Here is a 26,442-nt window from a genome sequence, read left to right on the forward strand (position 1 = left end):
CTTCAAACAAAAAGGGATGCGCATGAGGAGAAAAATGGTGAGCGGAAACACTTCCCATGAAAAAACTGTTGCTATTTGTAAATTAAAAGGTATATTAATTTTCTGTATTTTAGATATTAGTCCAACACCATACTAAACACTACGCTAAATTAGTTCAGTTTAGTCTAGTCTAAGCTAGTCTAGATTAGTTCCTGAACCTAATCTAGCATGAGATAGTCCAGTGCAACAAACGCAGCCAAAAGATCGGCCAAATTTGAAAAAAGTCCGAGCTTTGTTATTCTTATTATATTTAATTTTTATCAGTTCTAACATCAACAAGCTTCACTTTACTTGGAGAATCTTCATTTTCAAGGCATGGTAAATTTCGTTCACCCTTTCGTTCAACCTTTCTTCATACAGTAACAAATTCTTATTATATATAATTATATTTTGCAAGCTGCCACAAGTACATATATGTTGTGGAACATGTCGGGTAATCCAAGGCCTTTCTTTAGCGAGCTTCTATTTCTGTACATGTCACGTCATTTATAGAACTAGCTCCTTCAGTACTCGTTGATGGATCCACACTAGTATAACTCCTCCTCAACAAAAATGCAGGCTGTGCTGGGGAAGGAACTGCTGCCTCGTTACCTAGCATGAAAACAACCGCCGACATGGTTGGCCGGTCAGCAGCAAACTCTTGCACACACAAGAGGGCAATTTCGATGCATCTCACAACTTCGTTGACATGGTACGATTCGCCCATGGATGGATCAACGATTTCCAAGGCTTTGCCTTCTCTCCACAGGTCCCAAACCTAAAAGAGTTTTGAAAAAAAATCAACCAAGCATGAATAAAGTAGGGGATAAACTTGTGGGAAAATCATTGTTTACAAATAGGCTATAGTTAGCTTACATATCCAATCAAATTTGAGTGGGAATGTTTTTTGTTGTAGTAACCGGAATTTCTTCTACCGGTTATGATTTCTAGCAGTAAAACACCAAAGCTGTACACATCAGATTTTACTGAAAAAATTCCTTCCATTGCATACTCCGGTGACATATAACCACTGTAACAATATAAAGAGATCATGGTGAGACTTGTACTCGGAAATTGGAACTATTAACCTACTATTTTGGTAAGCCTTGCCAATTTATTTCTTCAATTTTGATGAAATTTAATTAACTTACTATGTTCCAACCACACGATGTGTATTTGCTTCACATTGGTCCCTTGGAAATATTCTTGCCATACCAAAATCTGCTATTTTGGGGATCATAGATGCACCCAGTAGAATATTACTGGCCTTTAGATCTCTATGGATAATCCTTAATCTCGAATCTTGATGAAGATATAAAATCCCTCTAGCAATCCCACATATAATCTCAAAGCGTTTTGTCCAATCTAGAAGATTTCTTTTTGTTTCATCTGGATACAGTAAGAAGTTGAGACCAAATCAATTCTTGTTAACTTTAGTTTCAAAATGAAATTAAAGGAAACAAGGAAAAAGACATACCAAAAATAAAAGAGTCCAAACTTTTGTTTGGTACGTATTCATAGATTAGCATCTTCTCTCCATCTTCAACGCAGCAACCTATAATCGTGACAAGGTTCCTGTGTTGGAGTTTCGCAATTATCCCAACTTCATTCTTAAACTCTTCAATTCCTTGACCAGAATTCTTCGATAGTCGTTTCACCGCTACTTCCTTTCCATTATGAAGTACACCCTGAAATTACAATCCAAGTAGTTATGTTACAATTCATTTTTAAAGGCATCAAACATGAATTGTCATGTTTGTTGTAAGCTTCTAGGTTAACCTGAAGTTATGCATGATTCGGAAAATTATAGGAGGCTAACTACCTTATATACTGAGCCAAAACCTCCTTTCCCAAGCTTGTTCGCTACAGAGAAGTTGTCCGTGGCGGCTGTGACGGTTGTTAGATTAAAGAATTGTAATTCTGAGTTTATTTTACTTTGATCATTGAGATCTGTTCCATCTTCCATGAAGAAAGTATTTTTTCTCTGCCTCCCTGCTGTCATGAAATACATAACAAGCAATGCAACGTTAGAGCCTTTTGGTCATTAATAATCAGTATTGCACGACACTAGAAGAAAACTTACAATGACCATTGGCATTAGTTGTACATAATGAGTCTTCTACCCATCTCATTAACGTAGTGTTGATATAACAGAAGACCATACACCACGGGGATACTAATTAAGATAGATAAAGAAAATGTATTTACCTTGCCTCTTCCTCCTTACCAACCAACATAAAAGGAATACTAGGACAAGGAACACAAGAGCGGATACTAGTGAAGTTGCCAGCCTTGCCTTCTTGCTAATTACAGAACCCTTCTTGCTAATTACAGAACCATTTGCAAATTGAGCTACAAGGACATAAAATAAAAATAAATATCCAAAGAAATCAACAGTTGTGAACTGTAAACAGTAGCAAATCACTATAAAAAATCAAGAGAAACTACGGGGTTTTTTCATCTGTGTGAAAATTGTAGGATGTAAGTAGCTATCAACTTGCTACTACTATCCAACAAGATTTGTTCGTATTAGAGAAATTCTGGTAGAAAGTGTAGAATACAAAATATTATGAGTACATGAAAAATAAAGTGACTACCTAGAGTAGCTGTATCAACTCGTACATACAAGTCCTGCCCAACATTTGAAAAAGTTCTTGTGTCTATCAAGTCCCCGTACCACGTCACGCAACCCTTCCCTCCTTCCCTTTCATCTGCACTCGTGTATGCCATGCAAGAACAATTCTTCATGCAATCTTGCTCACACCCTTTCAGACTCAAACTCATATTCACACGTGACCTAGATGAGTCGGGTACCTTCACGCGTTCCACCTTAACAAACCCTTCCCCTTTTCGGCATGTAGACGCTCCCGATTTTCTCAGGCATCCACCCGATCCAACTCTCATATTCCAATCCTGGGGGAACTTGGGTTCAAATCCGGGCAGACAGAGGCAAGAGAAGTTATAATTACTGTATGGATCACAGTTACTATTGGGACCACACTGTCCATAGTAGTCACACCACTCACTAGGGTTAAAACTTCCTTCGATCCATTTGTTTTCTTGACCTCGCCATACGAACCGTTGAAAAATTCCTGATTCATCTAGCACCCCCCTTGTGAGTACTGAGCCATCTGTAACAGTATATTCTGTATATATCTCATCTTTATCGTTCACAAAGCTCCGGAAACTACTAGTTGTGTATTCGGGGACCCCGCTCAATCTCTGACCGGTCCAAGTTCCGACTCGAAACCATTTGGTTCGATCCTTGTAAACTATGAACTGTGGAAACGTGGTTGGGTCAATCTCATACGAAAAATCCCCCGATCTGGGATCATCGTGGGACTTCCAAGATGTTAGGAGCCAGTTCAGCCCTGACCGCCGGTTCAGCCCAATCTTCATTAATGGAAGCAGTGTATCTGAGGGGTAATCAAAGCCTTGCCACAGCATCCTTTGGCCACTACCACTATTCTCAAGCAATACAAGATTTCCTGTATCCAAAAGTTTGGCTATTACGGAATTGTTTGGCGAAGAGACTGTGACATTAGCAGACCAAAGAGGGGTGTTTTGGTCCTTCCCATATATAACAAGGCCTCCATGATTTCCATGAACAGCTAAGAGCCCGGCTCCAGCAATGGGAATTACGGGGCTGTCTCTGTTTGCTGTCCAGACGATGGTTTGGATTGGAATTGTGTTGTACCAAACTCCAACATAACGATTATGAGAATTGCCTGGGCTAAAAAACCCTAGTGCAAAGATTTTAGTGGTGGATAGAAGAAGGTCGCCATCTCTTAGGGGTTGGTTTGGTGTAATGGCGTCTAGGGCAACCGAAAGGGAAGAGGGAAGAATCACGAGGAAGATAAGCAGTATAATTATGACAAAAAAGAAATTAGTAGAATTCATGGTTAGTTTCTCGTTGAGGAGTTTAAGTGCTAAAAAGGTTGCTTCTTTTAATGGCAAGCAGAAACAAAAAGCCAGTAAGGTTGGATTTTTTCCTTTGGAGATTGAGTAATGCTAACAGCGCATGGGCGAGCTCTACGGTCAACTCACCCACAACTTCCAGTCAAACTGATCCTAGCTAGAAAGCTCCATTTCATTAATTCTGACCACACCCCAGTTGTATCCAGCCGATTGATAAAGACAATTATTATTAACGTTTCTGTGCATGCGAAAGAATGGCATAGCTAAATTGGCTCCGAATGGAACCAAGTACGAATTTAGCGAACCAAAAATATCTCACATCGAAAAATTGATAAAGTCCAACATATATATAATGTGCTCCTAGGTGGTAAGATGCTAGGTGTGATTAATAGTGGACACTATGATAAAAGTGATCTGTGATAAAATGAAATAAAGATAAACCAATTTGAAAATGGAATTTTAACGAAAAGCTTTCAGTACTGTTCAATTTAACGAAAAACCACATTTTTACATTATAAAGTCAATCCTGGTACTATTCACTTTACCATTTATTTTGTCCTTATTGTTGAAACTCAAAGTTTTCAAATCATTTTCATTAGTTTTCCTATTTGAAAAGTCCTAGGATTTTTTATTTGGCATGCAAAGAATCACAGGTCAACATCTTTCCTCCTGTATGAATCCCAGCAGCCTAAACCTAGACAAAAAATCTTACCTGCTTCCCATTCTATGCTGAAGTTCGATTACCACAAACCTCTCATTCTTCAGCACTAATTGATGTCAATGTCTGTTAGCGATCAAGTTCCCACCATAGTACGTCACACAATTGATAGAATTAATTAGCTAACTAGACTAGTATAATTTCTCTTCAAGTACCTAGCAAATTCGCAATCGTAACCAATAATTCTGACTCCCTACACGTCAAAGCATTCAAAATATATTAAAGAGTTTAACTTTAGCGAGATTCTATTACTACATGTCACATCTTTAAAGAATTTTCTTCCTCGGTATTGGGTGATGGGGACTTTACATGTGATCTAATATCCTAGTAGATAGGATGTTACGTTTTTACCCATGCGTTTTAGGTTCGAAACTGCCCCTCTCCTAAGTTGTTGTAATAGTTTTGAACCTCCCATCCCGTTAATAATAAAGGAAAACTAACGAAAAGTTCAAAAAAACCTTCATTTTAATGAAAAACCTTTTTTAAAGGTATAGTGAATAGTACCAGGAAAAAGTATAAATGTGGTTTTTCATTAAAAGTGAACAGTACCGAGAGTGTTTTGTTAAACCTCCCTAATAATAATAAAAAATAAAAACAAACTAGGTGATGGGTCTCCACTATTATAAGAGCAGTTCCACCGTGGTGTATTACCCGGTGAACTGGGGATGGAACAAGGCCAAATAGGCCGGGGGATAAGGTCCAATGTATGCCAGCCCGAGGGACAGGCCCAGCAGGGATTGCCAGCCCGAGAGCCCGAAGGGAATGTGACGTGGGCTGACGTCAGGACGACGTCAGCCACAATATAAAATTAATAAAAATATAAAATATTAATATAAATTTAATAAATTAAAAAAAAAATTAAAAAAAAATGAAAACCCAAGCTTTGAACTCAACGACTCTTGCCGGAGTTCGTCGCCGATACACCCACAGACAAATGGCAGAGACTAAACCCAAGGATTTCAACTCGAAACACATAAAAAACCAGATAATAACTCAAGCAATTGAAGTAGGGCAATAACCTCATCTGGGTTTGAGCAATGGAAACTTGAAGCTCTTGGCTTCAATGGTGGATCACCCAAATGGTGCTCTGATGATGCATGCAATGATATATTCGAGTTCCTCTCATCCAGGCGATTGAGATTTCAGAGTTTGTTAGTTTGATTTGCTTCAGTTTCGAAGAAGAAGAAGGATGAAAAGGAAAAGGAATGATATATGGATCGGAATCTGAGCTTATGCCTTGGCGTCGGTCCATTTTGTGATTCATGTGTGTGTGTGTGTGTGAAAAGGAATAGGAAAAGGAAGAGTTGGTCCATTTTGTGATTCATATGAGAGAGAGAGAAAGAGAGGGAATAGGAAAAGGAAAAGTTTCTGGAAAAAAAAAAATGAAAAGGAAGAGTGTTGTGGAAAAAAATGGAAAAGGAAGAGGAGTAGGAAAAAGGCAAAAGGAAAAAAATTAAAAATTATTTTGTATTATTCTATAAATAAAAAAATACTAATAATTTATTATCAATTGCCAAGTCTATTTAGTGTAGGGGTGGAGATGCAAAAGGCGAATACTGTTCATTAAGGGCAGTTAATGTTCACTGGGTGGATAGCATAGTGTATTGCCTGGGGGGGCTTTTCCCACGGTGGAATTGCTCTAACTCCTTTTCAATAAAAATGCTCGTTGTTTTGGTGAAGGAGCTGCTTCTGCATTACCTAGCTTGGAAAAAAACCGCGGACATGCATTGTTGGCCGGTCAGTGTCATACTCTTGCACACATAAGCTGGGCAATTTGGATGCATCTCAGAGCTTGGTTGACATGGTATGATTCACCGTAGTTGATAAATACGTTTATATTTGTTACTTCAAAGTGTTAAATCCCCTAATTATCTTCACCACCACTCATCATGCTCTTGGTTGTAAGAAATTTTCTTTGAATATGATGTACAACCCTAAGTCATTAGCGCACTTCAGTCATGGTTATCGGTAAGTCGTTTAGTGAACAAATTTCTCTTTGCGATGCTACTGAGTTTGGATTTCTGGATTGTAATATTGTTGAACTACCAAGCCTACGTGGCGCGTAGGCCGAGTAATTAATAAGCTAACTACATTCTTCGGTTGTGTGCGAGGCGTGCCAACTCGTCGGCCTAGCTTGGCCGGGGAGTAAAATATGTTGGTGTGCGTTGGATTCGCTGCTGACTTCTTGATCTCGCAACTGTGGCCGAGGAAGGAACACATCTCGGCCTTCGGGTTATAGAGCCTGAAGACAAGGCTGCTAGTTTTGCGAAGTTCAATATCAAATTCAACTTTCAATGTGCCGAATGTAGTAAACTGGTAACATTTCACTTCGCCGAGAAGGCTGATGATATGACCTCTACCAACAAGGACTCGAAAATCCTTATCAACCGAGACTTGGATAGGTAATCAGTCGGCTGAAAAGCAGTTCTATTTATCCAAACTGAAGGTGCTCTTTGATTGACTGATTCTACGGCTCCAGTGTTGATTATCCAAACTGAAGATATCGTCGGTTGCCTTCACAGTGCTGTTTATCCAAACTGAAGATGTGTCGGGGGGAAAAAGAATATAAAAATCTCAAGGTTGTTAAGAGGTTTCACGTAGAGCGAGAGTTTGCATAAGGCAGTTTGTGTATTGAATTGGAGGGGACTTTCAATGTTGCATGCGACTCTGTATTTATAGTGGTTGTCTTTTGCTTGACACAGCCTGATAACTTTGTAGAGTCCAACTGCAACTCTAACTCGCAAAACTAAAATTGATCCATGTCAAATGCCAAGGCATATCCTTTAGATTTCGTGACTTTTCAAACAAAATAAAGCCTATCTAGGCTCTTTCACATCAGAAACCTAGCCCACCTAGGCTTCTTATCTCATCAAAAACCTCTATCAGGAACCTTTAAACTCATCTGATAACTTCCATCACCATGCAAAAAGGCCTAGCCTACCTAGGTTTCTTATCTCATCATTATCCAAGACCATCAAATCCTAGGCTTATCACATCATCATAATTCCATCACCTTTAAATCCATCCATGCATACATCTTGATATAATTCGCATCCTATTTATCTGGTTTAAGAAGATGCAGATAATTCATATTAAAAAATTATTATTATGATAAAAACCATAATATTATCCTTTAACAATAACAAAATTATCTTCACTTTTCCATCCGACGGTTGAGAGTTATGCTCACTTAACGGCCTTAATTGCACGGACCGATGGTGTAAATTTGGGTCCAAACAAATATAAATGCCGGTTTTTGGGGAGAGGGAAGAGTTGTTTCATTACTCAACATGAAAATAACTTCCTACATGGTTGACCTATCCGATGCACTTTCTTGCATGCAAAGTAGCCCGATCTGAATGCATCTTGAAACCTCGTGTGCAGGATATGATCATATGGCTGATCCAAAGATGGATCAAGTATGCCTAATGCTTGCTCCTCCATCCACATATCCCACATCTGATGCAATTAGGATCATGTTAGCGCACACATTCAGAAATAAAAATTGGTAAATCATTCCATACATATTTTAGAAGTTTAATGAATTGCCTACTTGTCCAATGAAATCTAGGGACGGACACTCAATATCACAATCATTGTTCCTTTTGACACTAACGATCTCTAGCAGTATGACACCAAAGCTAAAAACATTCGATTTTGTTGAATATCACATTTCCGTTGCATATTCTGGTGACATGTATCCACTGCAGTTACACAACATTATATAAAATATTGAGCATGTTAATTGTTTGCTAATCGATGTATGTTTCTAGCTGTATAACTCTGCGAAATACTGAAACACTTACTATATATTCCGACCGCTCTCATGAGTTAGGTTAACGGATTTGATCTAAAATGCCAAGCCTACGCCACACGGGTGCAATTTAATCCAATTATCAAATATCTACTGCACTAGAAAAGAATTACCTCGACTCATTTAACATCACCCATCACCACTAATCAAATTCATTTCTCTCTCACTAAACGGGCTCCAAATTGATCGTTATATCAATATATGCCAGAAGAAAAAGATAATGAGAGGCTTGTGATCACACTCAAAATATATGTAAGAAGAAAACATAAAAAATTTCGTTTTTTCGATAAAACTCTCTACACTCATGTGCCTTTTGATTTTTCTTTCGGATTTGCGAGCTTCGAACTCGCCACTCTAAACACTAAACCCTAAACACTTTCGATTTTCTTTCTAAAAATAAGAACATGATATCTCATTGATGCCAATTTATACACAAAGAGATAGATGGAGGAGTGTTGGACGCATGAGCAACCAGTCAATACTAGTTTAGTATGTCATTTAAGGAGGAGGATTCTCTCCCCTCCTAATCTCTTTCTCCTTCCCTCGCCTTCTATTTGAACGGTCACGGTTAAGTCACATCAAAATCTTATGTTGATTTTTTTTATAGAGACAATAAGATAAAAAAAATAATGTGTGAGAGGAAATGAGGGAATAGGAAAGAAGATAATCCTACTCCGTTGTTTAATCATGGTCTTGGTACATTATAAGCGGATTGGGTTCTTCTGCCTTCTGGAAGTGTGTATTTTGTGAGATCATAGCCATCTAACTAATCTAACGGTTCTCAGAAGACCACGTCACTGAACCACTAAAATAAAAGATAATGTAGAATCTAACACTATTTGGGCTTTGAAATGTGTTGGGCCTTTCAACATTACTCGCAGTATGTTATCCACACACCTTATTCATCTCTGACACTTTGACGCACTTTTTTTTTTATTTTTATCGGTGATTTATTTTCAATTTATTCAATTAAACGGTTAAAAATAAACATGTCAAATCTTTAATATTAAAAAGCCAGTAATTATATATCTCCAAATAATGGTTTAACATATGGACGAGGATTGTCTGCCCTCCACTTACCATCCTCTTCTATTTGAGCGGTCACGGTTAAGTCACGTTAACATTTTATATTAATTTTTTTTTATAGAAGAAATAAGATAAAAAATAAGATAAATATAAAATGTTAATGTAACTTAATCGTAACCGCTCAAATAGGAGGAGATGGTAAGTGGAGGCCAGACAATCTCCATCCTTAACATCAACATGTATCACATTGCAGGGATGACTTTTGTACTCGACTAATCACAGCACTACACGTATCCGAAATGCCATGTGTTCTGTAGCCAACGGAGATCAGTGAAGGAAGCTCTTAGAGTCTCAGCGTCCCCGCAAACCTCCACACGAAGGTGCACCGTACCAACCTACACAGGCGCGCACTCAGAATGCCTCAGAGCGCCGATGACCAATCTCCCGAACCGGCCGAATTCTCCGGCTCCGACATCGAGGAACAAAAAGAAGAAGAAGAAGAAGAAGAAGAAGAAGACCCCGAATTGTTAGAAGAAGAAGTAGAAGAAGAGGAAGAAGAGGAGGCGGAGGCGGAAGAAGAAGAGGCGGAGGAGGAGGCGGAGGGGGAAGAGAATATGGAAGACGAATTAGAAGGAAGGGTTGAAGTGGATATGGATATTTCAGATTCACCAATTCGATCCCATGATCATCACAACGGTTATCTACCTCTTCTATTAACCTACTTCAATTTAAATTAATTAAAATTCGTTTGATTTTTTTTTTTTTTTTTTGGGATATCGGTGTTTTTGCTTTGTTTGAATTCAAATTTGCTATGCATTTGGATTGATTATGTTAATTATGGCTTGATTGTAGCAATTCATACTTCAATGCTGTGCCTTTTTAGCTTAATTTGGAAAATTATGTGATGCAATTGGGTTATAAAGAATTGTTGTAAACTTGGAACTGGAGTTTGAGGAGTATGGGAAAAGTTTCGTTTGCGTTTTTGAGCTTATAGGTAAAGCATCTACTTGATTCGATGTCAACCCGTTATTCGGTCCAGTCTTTACCCCCTTATCTAGAAAGCTGAATGTTCCGGTTTAATTGAAATTACTGCCAAAATTTAGCTTAATGATAGCTTGATTTACTTGATTGTTATCGAATACGTATCAGCATTCTATCTCTCACCAACATTTTGGTATAAAAGATGATTATATGGTTGCTAACAAGGATGCTGGAATCCTTTCAGGCCAGAGAACCTCTGTACACTTACAGAATGAGGTCAATGGTCATCTGTGTAATAGTGAGATTATGGATGCTAAAGCGGCCAGCTCATGCAGAGTTGGCGGGGAAGAGATGGCTGATGCCATCCCGATTAGGGATCATTTAGGTGAGGAGGTTAGAAGTGTTGTGAATCCAGGGGATGAGATGAAACAAGTGGACATGCAGCAGAGGAATGGTAGAAAGCAAATGGATTCAAGGTGAGGTGATATGTTGGCCCTTTATACTTTAAAATTTTTCTTATCTTAGAGCCAAAGCCAGTGCATTTTTAAAACTTGAGTGTTGGATTAACGTGTGTACCTGGTGGCTAATTATTTGCCTTTTGAACCAAACTTATACCCATCCCACTAACTGTCAGGTTTTTCAGGTCAGGTGCTCTTGAGACAGGGACCACAACTGTGTCTCCTGCTGCTGAGACTAGTGGTCAAAGCAAGCGCCCAGCTATTATATGTGACTTTTATGCGAAGGGTTGGTGCATTAGAGGTAGTTCTTGTAAGTTCCTCCATGTGAAAGATAATCTGAATAGTTCTCAACCACATCCTGAGGGAGATGTTGCTAATTCTACAAGAGAAGTCCAGCTTGATGAAGGTATGTTGTATTATCTTCTTGGGTATGGATGTCAAAAAGTACTCTCCTATGAAATTCTTATTAACACCCTTCTACTGTAACAGGTCTAAGAGACATTACTAAGAGATCAAGGTCACCTGGTTTTCGTGACCCTCTGGCTTCTTCAAGTGGAAGTGATTTTGCATTTTCTTCACATCTCAGTTCTGAAAAGATCCAATTTTTGGAACACATAGGAAGACAGCACCAGTTTCATGAAAAGCGCAAGTTTCCAACAGTTATTGGAGAGGAGTCAAATGTGGGGTTGTCCACTGATGCAAAGAAATTGCATTCATCCAAAGATGATACAGGCTTTCTCTCGTCACTTAAGGATATAGAAAGGGATGATCAGAGAAATTGGCCTGCTGTTAAAGATAAATCCATATTCATTAGCAGTTTGCATCCTGAGCCTGGATTTTTTTCAACTGGATCTATTTCATCATCAGGAAAGTACCTTATAGGGAAGAACTCTTCACATTCGAGCAGTATGGAGGAACCAGCTGGAATTTGGAGCCAGCGTATGCACCGTGACCATAGTTCCCCACTTGTGAACCTTGCTTTGAATTCAAGCTCAAGAAATCTTTCAACTACTGCCTTGTTTCCAACTAGCCGTATTTCATCTTGGACTGGATTTTCGTTGCCTTCTAGTTATTCCAATCTTGATTCAAGTCCTCATGATACTCTTAAGCTTTTTGATCAAAGTAGGGATTACCGTTCTTCTACTAGATCGTCTCCCTTGCTGAAAAGCTCTTCCCCCTTCTCTAGTTCTGAATTGAAAAGTTTGCCGACCACCGTGTCATTGCGCTCTGCTGAAATTAAAACAAAACTTTCTTCAAATGATTGGGAGCCGTCTGTGCCATTCCGGCCATCTTTTATTCTTCCTCATGCATTTCTATCATCTTCGGGGTGGCAGTATGTACCTCTTCGTGACAGCATTGAGTTACCAAAGTTAGCTAACATCTCTGGTGAAGCTTCTTTCTATCCTGAAGGGGCAACTGGTGGGAATAAATTGCATCTGCAACATGGTGAATCTGCTAGTGGGACCACGCGGCCAGCTTGTGATGGTGATACAAACTCTATGTCTTCACATAATACGTATCATGAGAAGGTATTAGATAATAGCTGCTATACACGTGACCATAATTCCCCTGTAACTGAAGCAGAGACAGCGGGGACTTCTGCTGTCTGCCAAAATGGAACCATGACTGGAGAAGAAAATCCCTTGGGCCCTCCTCATCCCAAAGGTAGTACAAAACAAAATAAAGCCAGTAGTGCCACTGGTGATTCTAGACATCAAAGTGATGGTTCTAGACACCAAGAAGGCACAGAATTAGGTAGATTTAGAGAAAAAAATGAAGTGGATGGTGAACATTTGACAGACCGAGATGTACAGCAAGAATCAAAAGCTGTGAAGAATTTCCGTGCGGCTCTTGTAGATTTAGTGAAAGAATTGTTAAAACCAAAATGGCGCGAAGGTAGTCTCAGCAAGGATGCACATAACATGATAGTTAAGAGAGCAGTAGAGAAGATTATCAGTGCTTTTCAGCCCCATCAAATCCCATCTACCATAGAAACAGTTGAGCAATACCTGTCTGCATGCCGTCCAAAAATCTCAAAGCTTGTTGAGGTTAGCCCTTTTTTTCCTTTAATTTTTTTATGATAATGTGATGAAGCAGATATTGGGTTTTGAGTGTAATCTGACGGCCACTTGTTTCATTGCAGGGATATGTTGAAAAATATGGAAAATCTTGAGATGTTAGGCCAAGTGATTTTTCTCTTGCAAATTTTCCTACGCAGTTTACTAATTGGAGGTCATGGACAGTTGGTTTGGTTTAGTATCCCCTGTTTTATATAATCAGAATTGAGCTTTTGTAGAAAATTGTTAATTTTCTTATAAGATTTATTGTTTCATAAGTTAGTTCTGTTACTGACATTTCATATATTTTGACGTAAACGGTGTCATGACTGGAACTTATCTTAGTCTGTGTATAGAAAAACGGTTGTAATTCATTTCATTTTTATGCAAGGAAGATTGCCTTAGGCTTGAATTAACTCAGCTTGAGGGTCTTTGCAAATTTTATCAAAGTGTCTGAATACTGGTTCTTATTCTTTCTAAGGTCAGTCTTCAATTCTTTTGCTGCTTCAATTCAGAGGCGCTGTGGAGTGACATGGTAAAATGAGACCTTTTGGTTTGGGAATTAATGATCACCCATAAGTGACCCTTCTAGTTGAGCTTACAGTTTGTACATTAGTCTTCCACAAGTTACACTGGATATGTAATTGATCAAAATTTTGGTATCTTGATTCAGTATATTTGCATAAACTCTTTTACTGCCTACAAAGAACTTGGAAGAGTGGCAGTTTTACTTTAGGATAGTAAAATGTATGGTTCTGATATTATAGATGCTTGAAGATGTTTGTTTTAAATTTATGAAATTCAAGTTGATGTATAATATGTGTAATTTGAAGTTTTACTCTCGCCATCCTCATTTTTGGTTATAATGATCTGTAATTGTGGTGTTCAGATTCTTCTGGACAATGTTTCATTATTTGAAGATATTTGTGGATTGAGGTAAACTCTCATTTTTTTTTTGACATGCCGTTAATTCATACTTTGTTAATTTACTTTCATTGTTTATGTAAAATGTTTTTGGGAGTTCTATTCTCAAGTATTAATATCTGTATTTCGCACCCGATACCCACTGCCTAAAGGGCCGAACCCTTTGAGCTAAGGCAGTTGTTTTTCTTTACTAAGGTGTACATAATAATAGGAGAATAAGATCAATGTCCTAGTACCTTGTTACCTGTATTTGTCCTTAACAGATCAGTTTATCATCATGGAGTCCTAAAACCCCGATTTTCTTTGGGAAAATAGATTACATATGCGATTGTTGTTGAGGTCTGATAGCTGCAAGCCTGCAACTAAATCAGGTTCAGTGTGCAGAAATTGTAAAATCAGTCATGCTGTAGTGTCTTTTCCATTTTCCCATCTCTAGAATAAGGTAGATTCGACCAGATGTATGATTTCTCAACCCGAGTCAAAGTATTTTCTTAGCATCAAGGGCCTAACCTGTTTCAACCACTAGCTTAGTCCTGGTATGATCAAGACTTAGGATTAAGTAAAAGAAGAGGGAAATGATACTGAGATGCCATGACTCCTGTAGGGTGTTAGATAATTTCCCGTGTAGGTTGAATTATACTTTTTGTAGTTCTCTTTACAATGCATTGTGTCATTATGATGAAGCGTGAACTAGATTATAAAGAAGTCGGGGCTGTTTATCGGTTTATGGCATTGACTGCTGCAAAACAGATTTATATTAGTGACTTTAAGGGACCTGAGACTGTTGAGAATCTGTCATCGAGTCGTTTAGTGATCAGAGCTTGAGAAAAGATATTCATGTCAGAATTTTTATTGATTGTTGCTAACTGAAACAGACTCAGGTTATATTGAAGCCTCACTTCGAAGTCTTAAGTTTCTTCTCTACTAATTTATGGGCTTTTGACTAGCTGAAATAGAAAGAATTGAAAGGAAAAGGAGCTTCATATCATTGTGACTTTCCCGACACTCTATGTGCTCCCTCGATTGGCTTAGCAACTTTGCATGCATTGCAAGGGAAGACAAATGACTTGAACATTTTCTTGCCGAAAGATGATCTGGTTGCAGGCTTCTCCTTTTGCTCTTGGTTTCTGGATTCTGGATGTGACTTAGCATATACTTCTGTGACACCGGTGGTATCAGTTGATCTCATATTTCTGGTACGTGTTGCTCGTACTGGACCTTTGATGCTGAGCTGGTCTGTATCCACACGCTGTCTTGATTCAATCGCGGTTGCTTTAGGTATGATCTGACCATTCGAGATCAACAGGTCTGCCGGGTAATGCTCGATTGGGTCGGTCACTATGGACTCTGAGTAACTAAACTCAAACTCTCTGCCTTGTTTGTGAATTTTATTGGGTTTGTTAGCAGGAAGGCACTGGGATTGCTGATCCTGAACACACAGGAGGTCAGCGAACGAGAAGGAATCGAGCGAACTGCTATCGGCTGCAACATCCACCGCAATCTTATTTTGCAGGCCGGCAGCCATTGTTTCGATGATGCTTCATGGTTTCAAGCTTCCAGGCTCTATATATATAGTTCTGGTTAAGCGGAACAGGTGTGGATTTAACTATTTCTTTTTTGTCTTTTTTGTCGTTCAAGTTCAACTTCACATAAATGTCAAAGTAATATATATTTGGCTTATTTTTAGCTACACCTCCTAGAACTCGATTTCAATCTCACTTTAGTCCCTATAACTCAAAACTCGCCTTTACTCCCTAAAATGCATAGTTCGCTCCACTTTGCCCCTTGAAACTCGATTTTGATCCCATTTTGCCTCCTGAAACTTATAAATTCGTCTTTATAAAAACTCAAAATTCAATTTTGATTTGGGTAAGCTAATCAATTTTTTTTTTTTTTTCATCTCTTCAATTTCTTTTAAACTTTTATTGTTTGATTGTTGAATGTTAACACATAATGAAGATTTATAATCAATTTATTACACTTGTGGTATAGTCTAATTGGCTGGGTTCCACATATGTTTCAAGATGCAATCTACAAGTTTCAGGGAGACGAGAGTCCACTAGTTAAATAGAACTAGTTTTGAGTTTGAGGGAATAAAGGGATGGTTTTTGAGTTACAGAGAGAAAAGTAAGATCAAAATGAAGTTCCAAAAATATAGTTAAAAACAAGTCTATATATTTGTGATGAGTTTGATATTTGATTATGACGAAAGGCTCGTTGAGGTTCAGCATGCCAGTCAACTTGTAGGCTTGTAGGGTATGGGCGTGGATGAAACCAAAGAATTAGCCGGTGTCAAAAGGTAAAGAAATAAAAAGATAGTATTGAATTTGGGGAAATTATAATTTTATATGATGTGGTTGTGGGGGTGGCCGGATGCCAACTGTAAAACCTTAAAGCAAAAGATTCCAGACAATCGAAAAAAAAGAAAGAGGGTTCCAGATTCCATGGAAGTTCTGTCTGGTATTTATGATCTCAACATGTTTTTTAATGCTTGGTTACAAAACTTTGCTTTACGAAGCTGATGTTACCGAGGAATGAGGATGGCAATGTTAATTAAATTAAATCGCCTAATTAAGAACTAGCTTAATGGTTTTGTTGGCGGAGTGGTCTTTGTCTAAAATAGGGATCTCAACTCTCTCCAATAGGAGAAAATTTTCAGTGCGTCCGGCAGTACATTACATGAGGAACACTTGAAAAAGAAAAGAAGAACACGTGACGTACGAGCCCTTGTGCTGGCATATTTAAGAATCTCTCCTCCAATAGATGTGCAAGTTTTAGTTTCTCTTAAAAACTTTCTCGTAGTTGAGATTTTAGATTTGAATTTTGTAAATGATAAGTGCCGTACTAATTTATTCTATTATCACTTAATGTGAATATAACATTGTATATATAAAAATAAAATAAAAAGGAAAACTAATGAAAATGGTTTGAAAACTTTGAATTTTAACGAAAATGACAAAATAAAGGATAAAGTGAATAGTACCAGGATTGACCTTTTAGTTTAAAAATGTGATTTTTCGTTAAAGTGACTGTACCAAAAGCTTTTCGTTAAGATTCCCTAAAAAAAAAAAAAAACCTTGCCCTAACTTAATAATCAAAATTCAAGTATTCATTAATTTTCGTGTGAATGAATGATCTTGAAAGGGCAAAATTGGATTGATTGTTGGGCCTTGAAACCGAGTCTATTAGTTGGATTTGAGAGGTGGATTTGGAAGGTGGGTTTTGGGCCTGGGCCTTAGGTCTGCCAAATTTTGTCATGCAGAAAGGATGACCTAATTGTTTTCATGACAATAAAGGCAAGGGTATATATGCACTTGGCATTCCATAGGTACAATGCTATTGGAGCAACGACTGACTAATTGTTTGTACCAAGATTTTGCTAACTTGTCTCTAAATTTTAAATTTAAAACTCAATTAAAAAGCTCATTGAAGCAGCTCTCGCATTTATTGATGAAATTTGTTAATGTTACATTATTATCACTTCCTATGATAATAATGTTGAAATGAGATTAACTTTGTAATTTCATCGGACGGTAATAAAAATAAAACGTAAAAATAAAATGTATGAATATCACTATCTAACCGATAACTTTAGTGTACTTCACAATAAAATTCCCAACTCAATCGGAGAGAGGTTCCAACGTGTCAATCTGAGCCATGTCTCTCCCATCGCTGTGTGGGCCCCACATTGCTCTGAGGAATAGGACATTTATTTGTAAAGTGAGCGTACACTTGTGAAGACTAACTCACATTTAGATATGTGATGGATATTTTTTGGCGGGACCCACATTTACCGAGTCTTCATTCTTATCCTTTTCCTTCGGAGTCCGGATCATCGCTGTCAGGATCTAGAAATTTGTAAATTATATCTGTTTATTTTATATTGTGTGGTTAGCAATCATTATAAATATTTTAATTTTAAAATAAACATAAACAATACTTAACAAAATTAATCACACGATATAAAATAAATAGATACGATTCATAAATTCATAAAATCTTCATCAAAAGAATCCGAAAACGACGTTGTTGGTTTCCTTCGTCCTTTTCTCTACCCTCTTTTTTCCTGTAGCCATCATCCCACAATTATCGCTAGATTACATACCTATGTTAAAAGGGACCAATGACTAAATGTTAATAAAATTATGTACGAAGTAAAATGGGTATGAAAACAAAACACTATCCCTAATCGTTACCCTACGCACTGCCCGCAATAATCCGTGATTAAATGTTAACGCTACCAGCTGGAAGTAGCAAAACAAAAGATGGCAAATTAGCACAATTTTAATGAGAGATGAGATATTTTAGCTTCAAGTTGTATTATAAATAGAACCATCTAGACCCAAAGACCATCAGATAGAAAGAGAGAGAAAGAAAGAAACAAAGAGAAGAGAGAGAGAGAGAGAGAGAGAGAGCAAAAATGGTTCTTCTTGAAAAGCTTTGGGATGATATCGTCGCCGGACCTCAGCCTGAACGCGGCCTCGGCAGGCTGAGGAAGGTGTCTCCTAAGCCCTTGAACGCAAAAGGTACTCGGTTGTAATTCTATGAGCACAACGTTCGTTCTTTCTTATCCGATCGCACATGTCTCTGTGTCACGAAGTTTACCGCTTCTTAATATGTTACTTGCTATGTATTTAGATGTTTTTGTTTTGGGTTTTAAAAATTATTAATTTGGTGATGTGTAGAAGGGGAAGGAGAGTCGAGCAAGTTGGCGATGCCGATGAGCCCGGCAACACCAGGAACCCCAGGCACACCAGTATCTGCTCGTGCTAAAGACAACGTTTGGAGGAGTGTCTTCCACCCAGGTAGCAACCTTGCCTCCAAATCCATGGGCAACCAGGTTTTCGACAAGCCACAGCCCAACTCTCCCACTGTCTACGACTGGTATGTATACGTAGCCTAACCCTAACAACGTACGCATGGAACTGGTCACAAACTTTTGATCGCAGTAAGAACCAGAAGACACAATAAGGATACTGTATGTACCGTGGTTATATAAGTACTGCTTATTGTCTGTCTATTTTATAAAAAACCTAACGAAAATGTTTGAAAATTTTAAGTTTGAATGATAATGATAAAATAAAGGGTAAAATAAAGGGTATTATTTTTTAGTGTAAAAATATAATTTTTTTTGTTAAAATAAACAGTATTATGGATTTTTCTTTAAAATCTCCCTTATTTCATTCTATTTTTCAGAACAAATTTGTGGTTAGTTCCGTCTCTGCGGATTTCTAATATTAACATCAGCAGATCTAAGCCGTAGATCAAGGATCTGTTTGTTGGGTTTAAATTTCTGGAAAACTGATGAAAATAGTTTGAAAATTTTGAGTTTTAACAATCAGGATAAAATAAAAGGTAAAATAAGTAACACATTGATTTTTTTAGTATAAAAATATGATTTTTCGTCAAAATAAATAATACCAGAAGTTTTTTATTAAAATTCTTTTTAAATCCGGATGTTTTCTTGTTGCTATCATGGGTTTAATCTTTTAACGTACGATCTGATCTCACAGGCTCTACAGTGGGGAGACCAGGAGCAAGCATCATCGTTAAGGTGATAAACAAACAACCGAATGGACCAGCAGCCACCAGGGGTTGCATGTAAATAGTGTACTTTTTGATCTCAGTGTTTGCCACGTGCCCCAATGAGGGTTTTCCGATGGCAATGTGATTAGGTGTCCTTTTGAATTTTGTAACTAGGGCTTCCGATGGCAATGTGATTAGGTGTCCTTTTGTATGAACACTTGTGCGGTGATGATGACTCTGTTGGTCAGATCTACCGTTGGATGGTGGTGAGGAGTTGATGTCGTATTAAATAAATAAATAAATATCTTTTCTATGTTATTAAATGTTATGATGCACTTAATTTTGTGGTTTTATCTTATCTATACGGGATTAGAACAGGATTGAGAGGACTCTATACCTTTAAATACGTTAATTTCAAATTAATAATTCATTGTAAAGAAGAAAAAAAACTAAAGACAGTTTAACTTTCTCACAAATTATGTTGGGTTATTAGTTGGTGGTGTCAACGAGGTGGAGATTATCGTACGCGAAATTTTTTAGTAAATCGGAAATGTAGGTTGCTATATCGTATGTTATAATACAAGTAAAGTGGCACTTGATAAAAAAAATTGTTCACTTATATTGTAACATGTAATGTTTTAACTTGAATTATTATGAATGTGAGTGGATAATGTATGGATAAGGAGAGGATTGGAATTGAATCATTACATTGAGGTTGGTGAGTGGGACCCCTTATAAGGGGAAATTACAATACACCCTTTGATAAGGATTTTTTTTTTTCTTTCTTTCAACGTGTCAAGTACATAATTCAATATATCAAGTATCATAATGTAATTAATTGAAATTTTTATTTTCAAGTTTCGCATTCTCGACCCATCTCTTCAGAAACCTACCGTAACATCTCTCGTCAATAATGCACTACCTTTCCTTTTTAACTTCCCCACACATTGTATTATTGGTGGCGGTCCCGCAATGCATGTAAATCTAGAGAGAGAGAGAGAGAGAGAGAGAGAGAGAGAGTAGTGTGTACTTTCAACTTTGGTATACTGCCTGATTCAAAAGACTACTTTGAAGACTCGAAGGAAATCCATAAAGTCCATAATATAAGAGTTGAGTTGGTAACAAGCTCGGAACATGACATGGCGATTTTCATCTGCATCTAAATTGCTCACACCATTTGTGTACTTGGCGAGCTTCTAAGACAGACACTGTCTTCATTTCAACAACATATGCCAGCTTAGTGACAACTATAAATAAACATTAGAGGGGTAGAAGAAGGAGGTAGGTAGAACCATTTGTTTACAGATTTTTCGCCATCGTCGGCTTCAGTTCCATTTCTTCTGATATGCCAAAATCTGCAAAAATCACACACAAATTAGCACCAATACTATAAGAAGTGTAGGAATTGTTTAGAATTCTAAACTTTTCTTTCTTGACGAGCACGCCTTTGTCACGCACAAGTTTCCGCTAGCTCTATAGACTATCAATGGTGGGAACTTTGAAGGAAGTGCTCACCAGATAGCCCGGAATGAGATTGTGAGTTCTAAGTTCTGCCAAAGTTTCTTCCTCCTTTAAAAGTTGCAGGTTTTCTTTGCTTGAATCCAGAACAAGAGACTTGGAAATTTTAATATTGGTGGCAGTTGAATGACCGAATTCGGCATGCAGCTCTTTCACCAAGTATATTTCAATTTCTTCGGCTTGAGAAGCGGTTCGGAGAGCAACATACTGTATACAAATAAATCTAGTTTCAGTATAGTGATGGAAGCCTTCAGATGGTGAAGTGCTACCAAATGAAAGATGCAGTGAGTGGAAGAATTACCTGACATAAATGTCCAACTGAAAGGGTAGACCGGCAGCAAAGATATGGCCGCTGCAAACTTGGTATTCTTTGCTCATCGAAAGAAACAAGCAGGAGGTGGATGTCCAACTGAAAAAAAAATGAGAAACGCTTGATCCAATCATCACAGTACAGAAGCAGATTGCCAGATAAAATTTCTAAATACACATATATACATAGTGTGTGTGCAGGTGTGATCTCGAAAGGGTACTACTCAGTCCCCTATAAGAGAAGAATCATGACGAGATTGTCGGCCTAAACTCTAAATTACCTCGTCATCATTATCTCCCGAGTTCCGAAGATACTCTACCAACCTAGAGAGGCGGATGTTCCTGGCATTTTTACCATTGCCACCACTTGAACTGCCATACCGTGTATGACTCCGCATGCCACCTTTTCCCCAGGAAAGCCTCTCTGAGCTGCCAACACGCCCCACAGAAGCACCCAGAATCTCTGATCTGTTCATTTCATAATCATTTTCATCATCACTATCTGCATTAGCAGCTGCCGACGAGGGCTGATAATATCGACCTCCTCTCCATCTTTTGGATCTCTTTGGTCTTGGTTCTGTGTGCTCATCACCAGAAGACAAATCTCTACCGCCATCATTACCATTTACATCCTCATTGTCATCGGACCCATGATGTTCAGCAACATTTCTATAGTTCCTTCTCCCCCTCGCATTTCGATAGCTACCCCGTGATCTCCTCATAAATGCAGCTGCAGTGGCTTTAGCTGTTGTTCGTTTCCTTCCTAGTGCCTCGGTTTGTCGTTGAAATGTCTGGGCAATGGAAGCTTGGATCTGTGCAAATAAGCCCAAAAATCAAACACCCGAAGCAACAAACTAGGAACAAAAAGAAATCTCTGTACAGTTTTGCCACTAACTTCCTGGTGACACGTAACACCTAAATGATGAAAACACGATGATTCAAGTGTAATACCTTTTTAAAACCACATCAAGGGTTATGTGGAAATTGCATTATTTTCGGTAATAGGACACAGATAAGACCCACATACACGTAGATAATCAAGTCTTAACCAAAGTTCCGATGAATTACAGGGTTTTACAAAATCAGAGAACTCATCAATTGCACGAGAAAACTAGAATAATTCGCAGTTTGTTATTTTTCTGTATTTGGGGTTGACTTCCATTTAAAATATATACATATTAACCCCAACAGAATCTTGAAAACTGAAATAGTCACCTGCTTATTGCGAGCCTTCTCTTCTTCATGAAAGGCCAATTCCTACAGGAGATGATCAACTATCAGTGCTCTCATTTAAAATGTTACTTACAAAAAAATAAAATTCACAGTATGAGATGATCAGCATCATAATACCTCTTCCTCATACTTGTCAATATCTGGATATATAGCTGCAATTAAGGCGTCATAGTTTGGGTCATCTCTCAAAGAGCGACGACTAGCACAATGGGTGCGGCATGCAGGGCATTCATTGTTCCTGCAGCGAAACCAGTTACCAGTCTAAATATTAGATTGAGAAATCAGGCCACGAGTTCAAACTATCTAGTACTTTGTGACATCATCAAACAAAATATGTATAAAAAGTTTAAAGCATACCCCAGGCGCATGGACTTGTCAATGCATTCCCTGCAGAAGCGATGCAGGCATTCCATCACTGTCCTTGTTTTCCGAATGATCCCTATGGATACCAAAGAGCACAAGAGCTGATGCTTATATCATGCAAATGAAAAGGAAAGTATGCGGCTATGGTTCTGGTTATGAGTTAAACGCTTAAAAGGACTAGCCCGCACCCACAACTTTGATGAGATCTCATACAATGTACGAGTGTAAAAGGGACCAATGAGTACTTCGCTTTATATAGTCTGATTCATTGTCTCAGTTTTTAGAAAAATTCTAATATGAATGAAGAACTCTTGGATGTGAAAACTCTCGATATTTGTACATTAATTTCAGCCTGCACAATTGATATAGATCAAGACCATCTGAATGGTTTTAGCACATCAATAAGGCTGCTTTTAGGTAGCTGATGTTTCGGCCATGACAAAGTGGTTCATACAATATATGGTTTCTGACAAGTTAATAAAACCAGTATTTCTGACTTGTATACCAGAAAAGTTTAAGACAGTGGCATTTCAAGATAATCTAATATCAATGTTGCAACATAACAGCATGCAAACCCACTATGATGTTCTAGAACTGAACTATCAACCTCCCCTTGATAATAGATAATGAGCTTTACTCTAAGCTGGTACCCAACAATAATCACTTAAAAAAATAGAACCAGAAGACATCAAAATCCTTTACTTTCCATATTGATTCAGTTATAATCCAAAATTTAGTATCCCAAAGACGTACCTAAACAGATAGGGCACTGGACTTCTTTCCGAATTTCTGCCAATTTCACTATGACAAATCTGTATACATTACCAACAAAAAGAAAATATTAGCATAGAGCAGATGTAACGCATAATATGTAGGTTGCCCTATGTGCAAGTTTTATTTTTTGCACGCTTTGCTTGGTTTTGCGCCAAGTCTTCCGTTCTTCAATTTCTCGGAGGGAAATACAGAGGCTGGCACAAAAGAGAAAAAAAAATATGAAAGTACAGAGCTTCTGCAGAAAGATCAGATAAAATAAATCACTGATCTTTTCAAAATATTGATTTCATCCTCGAGCATAAATCCCTCGTTACATGAAACTTTTCATATCATTTTACGAGCCTGGATAACACACATGCATATCGAAACTAAAACATAAACTGCTGCATGTTGTGGGGTTGCATTTTGCAAGCGTACAAATGCCCAATTCAGCATGCATATTCACGTTATTGTCACCATTGTTTACCATACCCAAAAAGGAAAATAAGAACGTTAGTTGCTTTCTTTTATAAACATGGCAACAATTATATGTAACGAGTAAAAACTAGCAAGCTTGGTGGTAAATATTCTGTAAGTAAAACACTTTTCTGTGGAAGTTTAGCAGAACAATGAGAACCCAGTATAGTAAGCAGATTGTTTGTTCCTTCGGCCAAGCACCAACAAAACCAAGACACTATCGAGCAAGACTGAGAGAGTGAGAATTTCTGCTCAAAATGACCCAACAATCATCGAAACAATAGACAGGAAGCGAAGCGAAAATTCGGATCAGAATCTGCAGCTAATGAGCAAACCAGATTGGGCAACATGCTTGAACCCCCCATGCACGATGGAACTTGAAGCTCGAATTCAAAAGATCCAAAAACCAACTCCACCAACCTTCTTCCCAACCCAAACACAGCAATCCATCCCAGAAAAACGGAAGAGAAAAACCACATCAACCCAAAAGTCATTGCTTTCACAGTCGCATACACACGTCAATCCACCCAGCTCAAACCCAGCAGCAGCTCAATTAATACAAACAAAAGAAAACAAAACCCAGCACGAAGAAAAGCATGCAGATCCCAAATCACACACAGCATTCAAACATCAAACACTTACACAATCAACGGAAACGACCACCATAAATAGAAGAGCGAGAAAAGCATTGAAGAAAAAAGAGAGAGGCTCACTCGTCTTTCTCTTCGGTGCTCTGTAACGGTCTTCGATCGGACTCTGAAGAGCAAAAGGGAGGAGAAAGAACAGATGAAGCAGCGGCACAGAGAATCAGAGGAAGCAAAAATCCAAAAACCATGTAACGGGGAAGAAGAAACGTGCGTGTACGGTGTTTGTATGCAGTGGGTTGGACGAATCTGGAGTTGGAAGAAATAAGACGTACCCTCTTCGTCTTGCGGCGTTTCGTGGCTGTTTTCTCGGTAGTTCTGCGGAAGATCATCTTCCATGGCCTCGTGGGTGCGCTTCTGTGCCGGCATTGCTCTGGTTTGCGGCGGAAATTTAGCAAGGAACGAAACGGTTGCGTGTGAGAGTGAAATTGTGAGCTGATTGTGGTGGTCTCGGAGAGAGGAGAGAGAGAAGGATGAAGGTGGCGGTGGTGGGTGGTGGTGGTGGTGGAGTGTGGCTGACCACAGAGAGAGAGACAGAGAGAGAGAGAGAGGCGGAGGGGTAGAGGTTCTCACAGGCTCGTTGTCTTACCGAAAATTCTTCTATTTATAAAAAAATAAAATAATAAGGAGACAATTCAAGCTTGGGTATTCAGTCAACACGTGTACATACAGGGGTAATATGGTAAATATATCTTCCATTTTTGCTTTACTTTTCTGTTTGTTTTTTTTTTTTTTTTTTTTTTGGGGTTTACATTGAGTTGCTAGCAATTTCTGGATTTGTAGTGAAAAATAAAAATAAAAACTCGTTGTAGATTAGTTTTCTTTGATTGTTGCACTACTTAATGATCTGAAAATTCAACGGTTAAATTTTGTATATAAAGATATAATACATCGTTATAACAGTTAAATTTTACATAAAATTTACGCTATTTAACAATACAATCATTGTTATCGGACTTTCTATAAGATAGACGAATATAAATTTACTAGTTGTAAGTTGTAACTAAAATGCACCTGAATTTTCTTGTTACTTTAAATTTCTCTCCATTGCCATTGACTTGAAGGACGTCCTTTTTGTTCTTTATCCCTTTTACATTTAAAAAAAAAATTGTTATTTTTATTTTTTTAATTTTTTTTCTTACTAAACTATCCCTATATCAATTAAAAGTCCACTATCAATGTGTTAAATTTGGGTTCCATGGTGTCTAACATATTTGTTTTGGTTTTGAATTTTTTTGCTAAATACTTGATTGAAAATATCTAAGTTTTAAATTTGGATTCGCAAAAACTTATTACGTTAGAGTTCAGTTCATTGATTCGGACACAGGGAAATCATAGTTAGAAATGTGTCAGCACAACACGCCCACATCCATTGAAAGATGGTGAATTTATCGTTGCTAAGCATTGAAAAGTTATTGGTAGATTTACTCATTATTGACAGAATGAACTGTGAATTATCTGAATAAGTAAAATGTGAATTATTGGTACATGTGTTGACATCTATATATGTTTTTTTTTCAACTGAGAGTGACAATACTCTCCTAAACAATCATTAAAAGATGCATACTATCAAACTATTTTCTTAGCATATACTAGTGTGATGGAATCTCTATTGTGTAATAATTGGAAATTTAGAAATAATTCCATAAAACTAAAGATTCTAAACTTGTATGGATGATCTAGTACTAGCAAAGGTGAGTATAAA

The 26,442-nt window shown here is 37.8% G+C and overlaps 4 protein-coding genes across 7 annotated transcripts; 2 read left to right on the forward strand and 2 right to left on the reverse strand.

The window, feature by feature from the left end:
• Positions 1-268: 268 nt before the first annotated feature.
• LOC137729879 (G-type lectin S-receptor-like serine/threonine-protein kinase At1g11410) lies at positions 269-3,981 on the reverse strand. Its single transcript, XM_068468927.1, has 7 exons — positions 2,616-3,981; positions 2,227-2,370; positions 1,841-2,013; positions 1,496-1,706; positions 1,170-1,407; positions 895-1,048; positions 269-796 (listed from the first exon to the last, which is right to left on the reverse strand). Exons 1-7 carry the CDS (start codon positions 3,916-3,918, stop codon positions 491-493), a joined length of 2,529 nt encoding a protein of 842 aa, XP_068325028.1. The 5' UTR covers positions 3,919-3,981; the 3' UTR covers positions 269-490.
• Positions 3,982-9,779: 5,798 nt separating this feature from the next.
• On the forward strand, positions 9,780-15,856 carry LOC137729076 (protein FRIGIDA-ESSENTIAL 1-like). Of its 2 annotated transcripts, none has more exons than XM_068467898.1 (5): positions 9,780-10,190; positions 10,720-10,951; positions 11,110-11,339; positions 11,423-12,981; positions 13,077-15,856. In XM_068467898.1, exons 1-5 carry the CDS (start codon positions 9,911-9,913, stop codon positions 13,104-13,106), a joined length of 2,331 nt encoding a protein of 776 aa, XP_068323999.1. In that variant the 5' UTR covers positions 9,780-9,910; the 3' UTR covers positions 13,107-15,856. The 2 variants fall into 2 exon arrangements, with proteins under 2 accessions (XP_068323999.1, XP_068324000.1); XM_068467899.1 differs by having other exon boundaries at positions 11,119-11,339.
• A 2,424-nt stretch (positions 15,857-18,280) lies between these two features.
• On the forward strand, positions 18,281-19,753 carry LOC137728831 (auxin-repressed 12.5 kDa protein). 3 transcript variants are annotated; one of them, XR_011067943.1, is made up of 4 exons: positions 18,281-18,440; positions 18,600-18,798; positions 19,428-19,589; positions 19,639-19,753. XR_011067943.1 is itself a non-coding variant. In XM_068467605.1 (3 exons), the coding sequence occupies exons 1-3, from the start codon at positions 18,335-18,337 to the stop codon at positions 19,465-19,467; spliced, it is 345 nt and encodes a 114-aa protein (XP_068323706.1). In that variant the 5' UTR covers positions 18,281-18,334; the 3' UTR covers positions 19,468-19,753. The 3 variants fall into 3 exon arrangements, 2 of the variants coding, with proteins under 2 accessions (XP_068323706.1, XP_068323707.1); XM_068467605.1 differs by having other exon boundaries at positions 19,428-19,753; XM_068467606.1 differs by having other exon boundaries at positions 18,283-18,440; positions 18,603-18,798; positions 19,428-19,753.
• Positions 19,754-20,416: 663 nt separating this feature from the next.
• On the reverse strand, positions 20,417-25,289 carry LOC137729766 (putative E3 ubiquitin-protein ligase RING1a). Its single transcript, XM_068468787.1, has 10 exons — positions 25,013-25,289; positions 24,807-24,849; positions 23,617-23,675; positions 22,858-22,939; positions 22,618-22,738; positions 22,483-22,524; positions 21,549-22,079; positions 21,260-21,367; positions 20,956-21,165; positions 20,417-20,795 (listed from the first exon to the last, which is right to left on the reverse strand). The coding sequence occupies exons 1-10, from the start codon at positions 25,104-25,106 to the stop codon at positions 20,766-20,768; spliced, it is 1,320 nt and encodes a 439-aa protein (XP_068324888.1). The 5' UTR covers positions 25,107-25,289; the 3' UTR covers positions 20,417-20,765.
• Between the last annotated feature and the right edge of the window lie 1,153 nt (positions 25,290-26,442).

Source organism: Pyrus communis, chromosome 3 (genome assembly GCF_963583255.1).
Source record: "Pyrus communis chromosome 3, drPyrComm1.1, whole genome shotgun sequence".
Classification (NCBI taxonomy): Eukaryota; Viridiplantae; Streptophyta; class Magnoliopsida; order Rosales; family Rosaceae; genus Pyrus; species Pyrus communis.

What these genes read in the sequence shown, in the direction of transcription:
- LOC137729879 (XM_068468927.1), bottom strand. Translation starts at nt 3,918, where the DNA reads ATGAATTCTACTAATTTCTTTTTTGTCATAATTATACTGCTTATCTTC. An exon ending in GGTAAGGAGGAAGAGGCAAG is followed by an intron (nt 2,014 to 2,226) that starts GTAAATACATTT and finishes ATTTCATGACAG; the next exon opens with CAGGGAGGCAGAGAAAAAAT. An exon ending in GTTTTGGCTCAGTATATAAG is followed by an intron (nt 1,707 to 1,840) that starts GTAGTTAGCCTC and finishes TTGTAATTTCAG; the next exon opens with GGTGTACTTCATAATGGAAA.
- LOC137729766 (XM_068468787.1), bottom strand. Translation starts at nt 25,106, where the DNA reads ATGCCGGCACAGAAGCGCACCCACGAGGCCATGGAAGATGATCTTCCG. An exon ending in AGCACCGAAGAGAAAGACGA is followed by an intron (nt 23,676 to 24,806) that starts GTGAGCCTCTCT and finishes TAATGTATACAG; the next exon opens with ATTTGTCATAGTGAAATTGG. An exon ending in GACAAGTCCATGCGCCTGGG is followed by an intron (nt 22,739 to 22,857) that starts GTATGCTTTAAA and finishes GTTTCGCTGCAG; the next exon opens with GAACAATGAATGCCCTGCAT.
- LOC137729076 (XM_068467898.1), top strand. Translation starts at nt 9,911, where the DNA reads ATGCCTCAGAGCGCCGATGACCAATCTCCCGAACCGGCCGAATTCTCC. An exon ending in AGAAAGCAAATGGATTCAAG is followed by an intron (nt 10,952 to 11,109) that starts GTGAGGTGATAT and finishes ACTAACTGTCAG; the next exon opens with GTTTTTCAGGTCAGGTGCTC. An exon ending in AAATCTCAAAGCTTGTTGAG is followed by an intron (nt 12,982 to 13,076) that starts GTTAGCCCTTTT and finishes GTTTCATTGCAG; the next exon opens with GGATATGTTGAAAAATATGG.
- LOC137728831 (XM_068467605.1), top strand. Translation starts at nt 18,335, where the DNA reads ATGGTTCTTCTTGAAAAGCTTTGGGATGATATCGTCGCCGGACCTCAG. An exon ending in TAAGCCCTTGAACGCAAAAG is followed by an intron (nt 18,441 to 18,599) that starts GTACTCGGTTGT and finishes GGTGATGTGTAG; the next exon opens with AAGGGGAAGGAGAGTCGAGC. An exon ending in TCTCCCACTGTCTACGACTG is followed by an intron (nt 18,799 to 19,427) that starts GTATGTATACGT and finishes CTGATCTCACAG; the next exon opens with GCTCTACAGTGGGGAGACCA.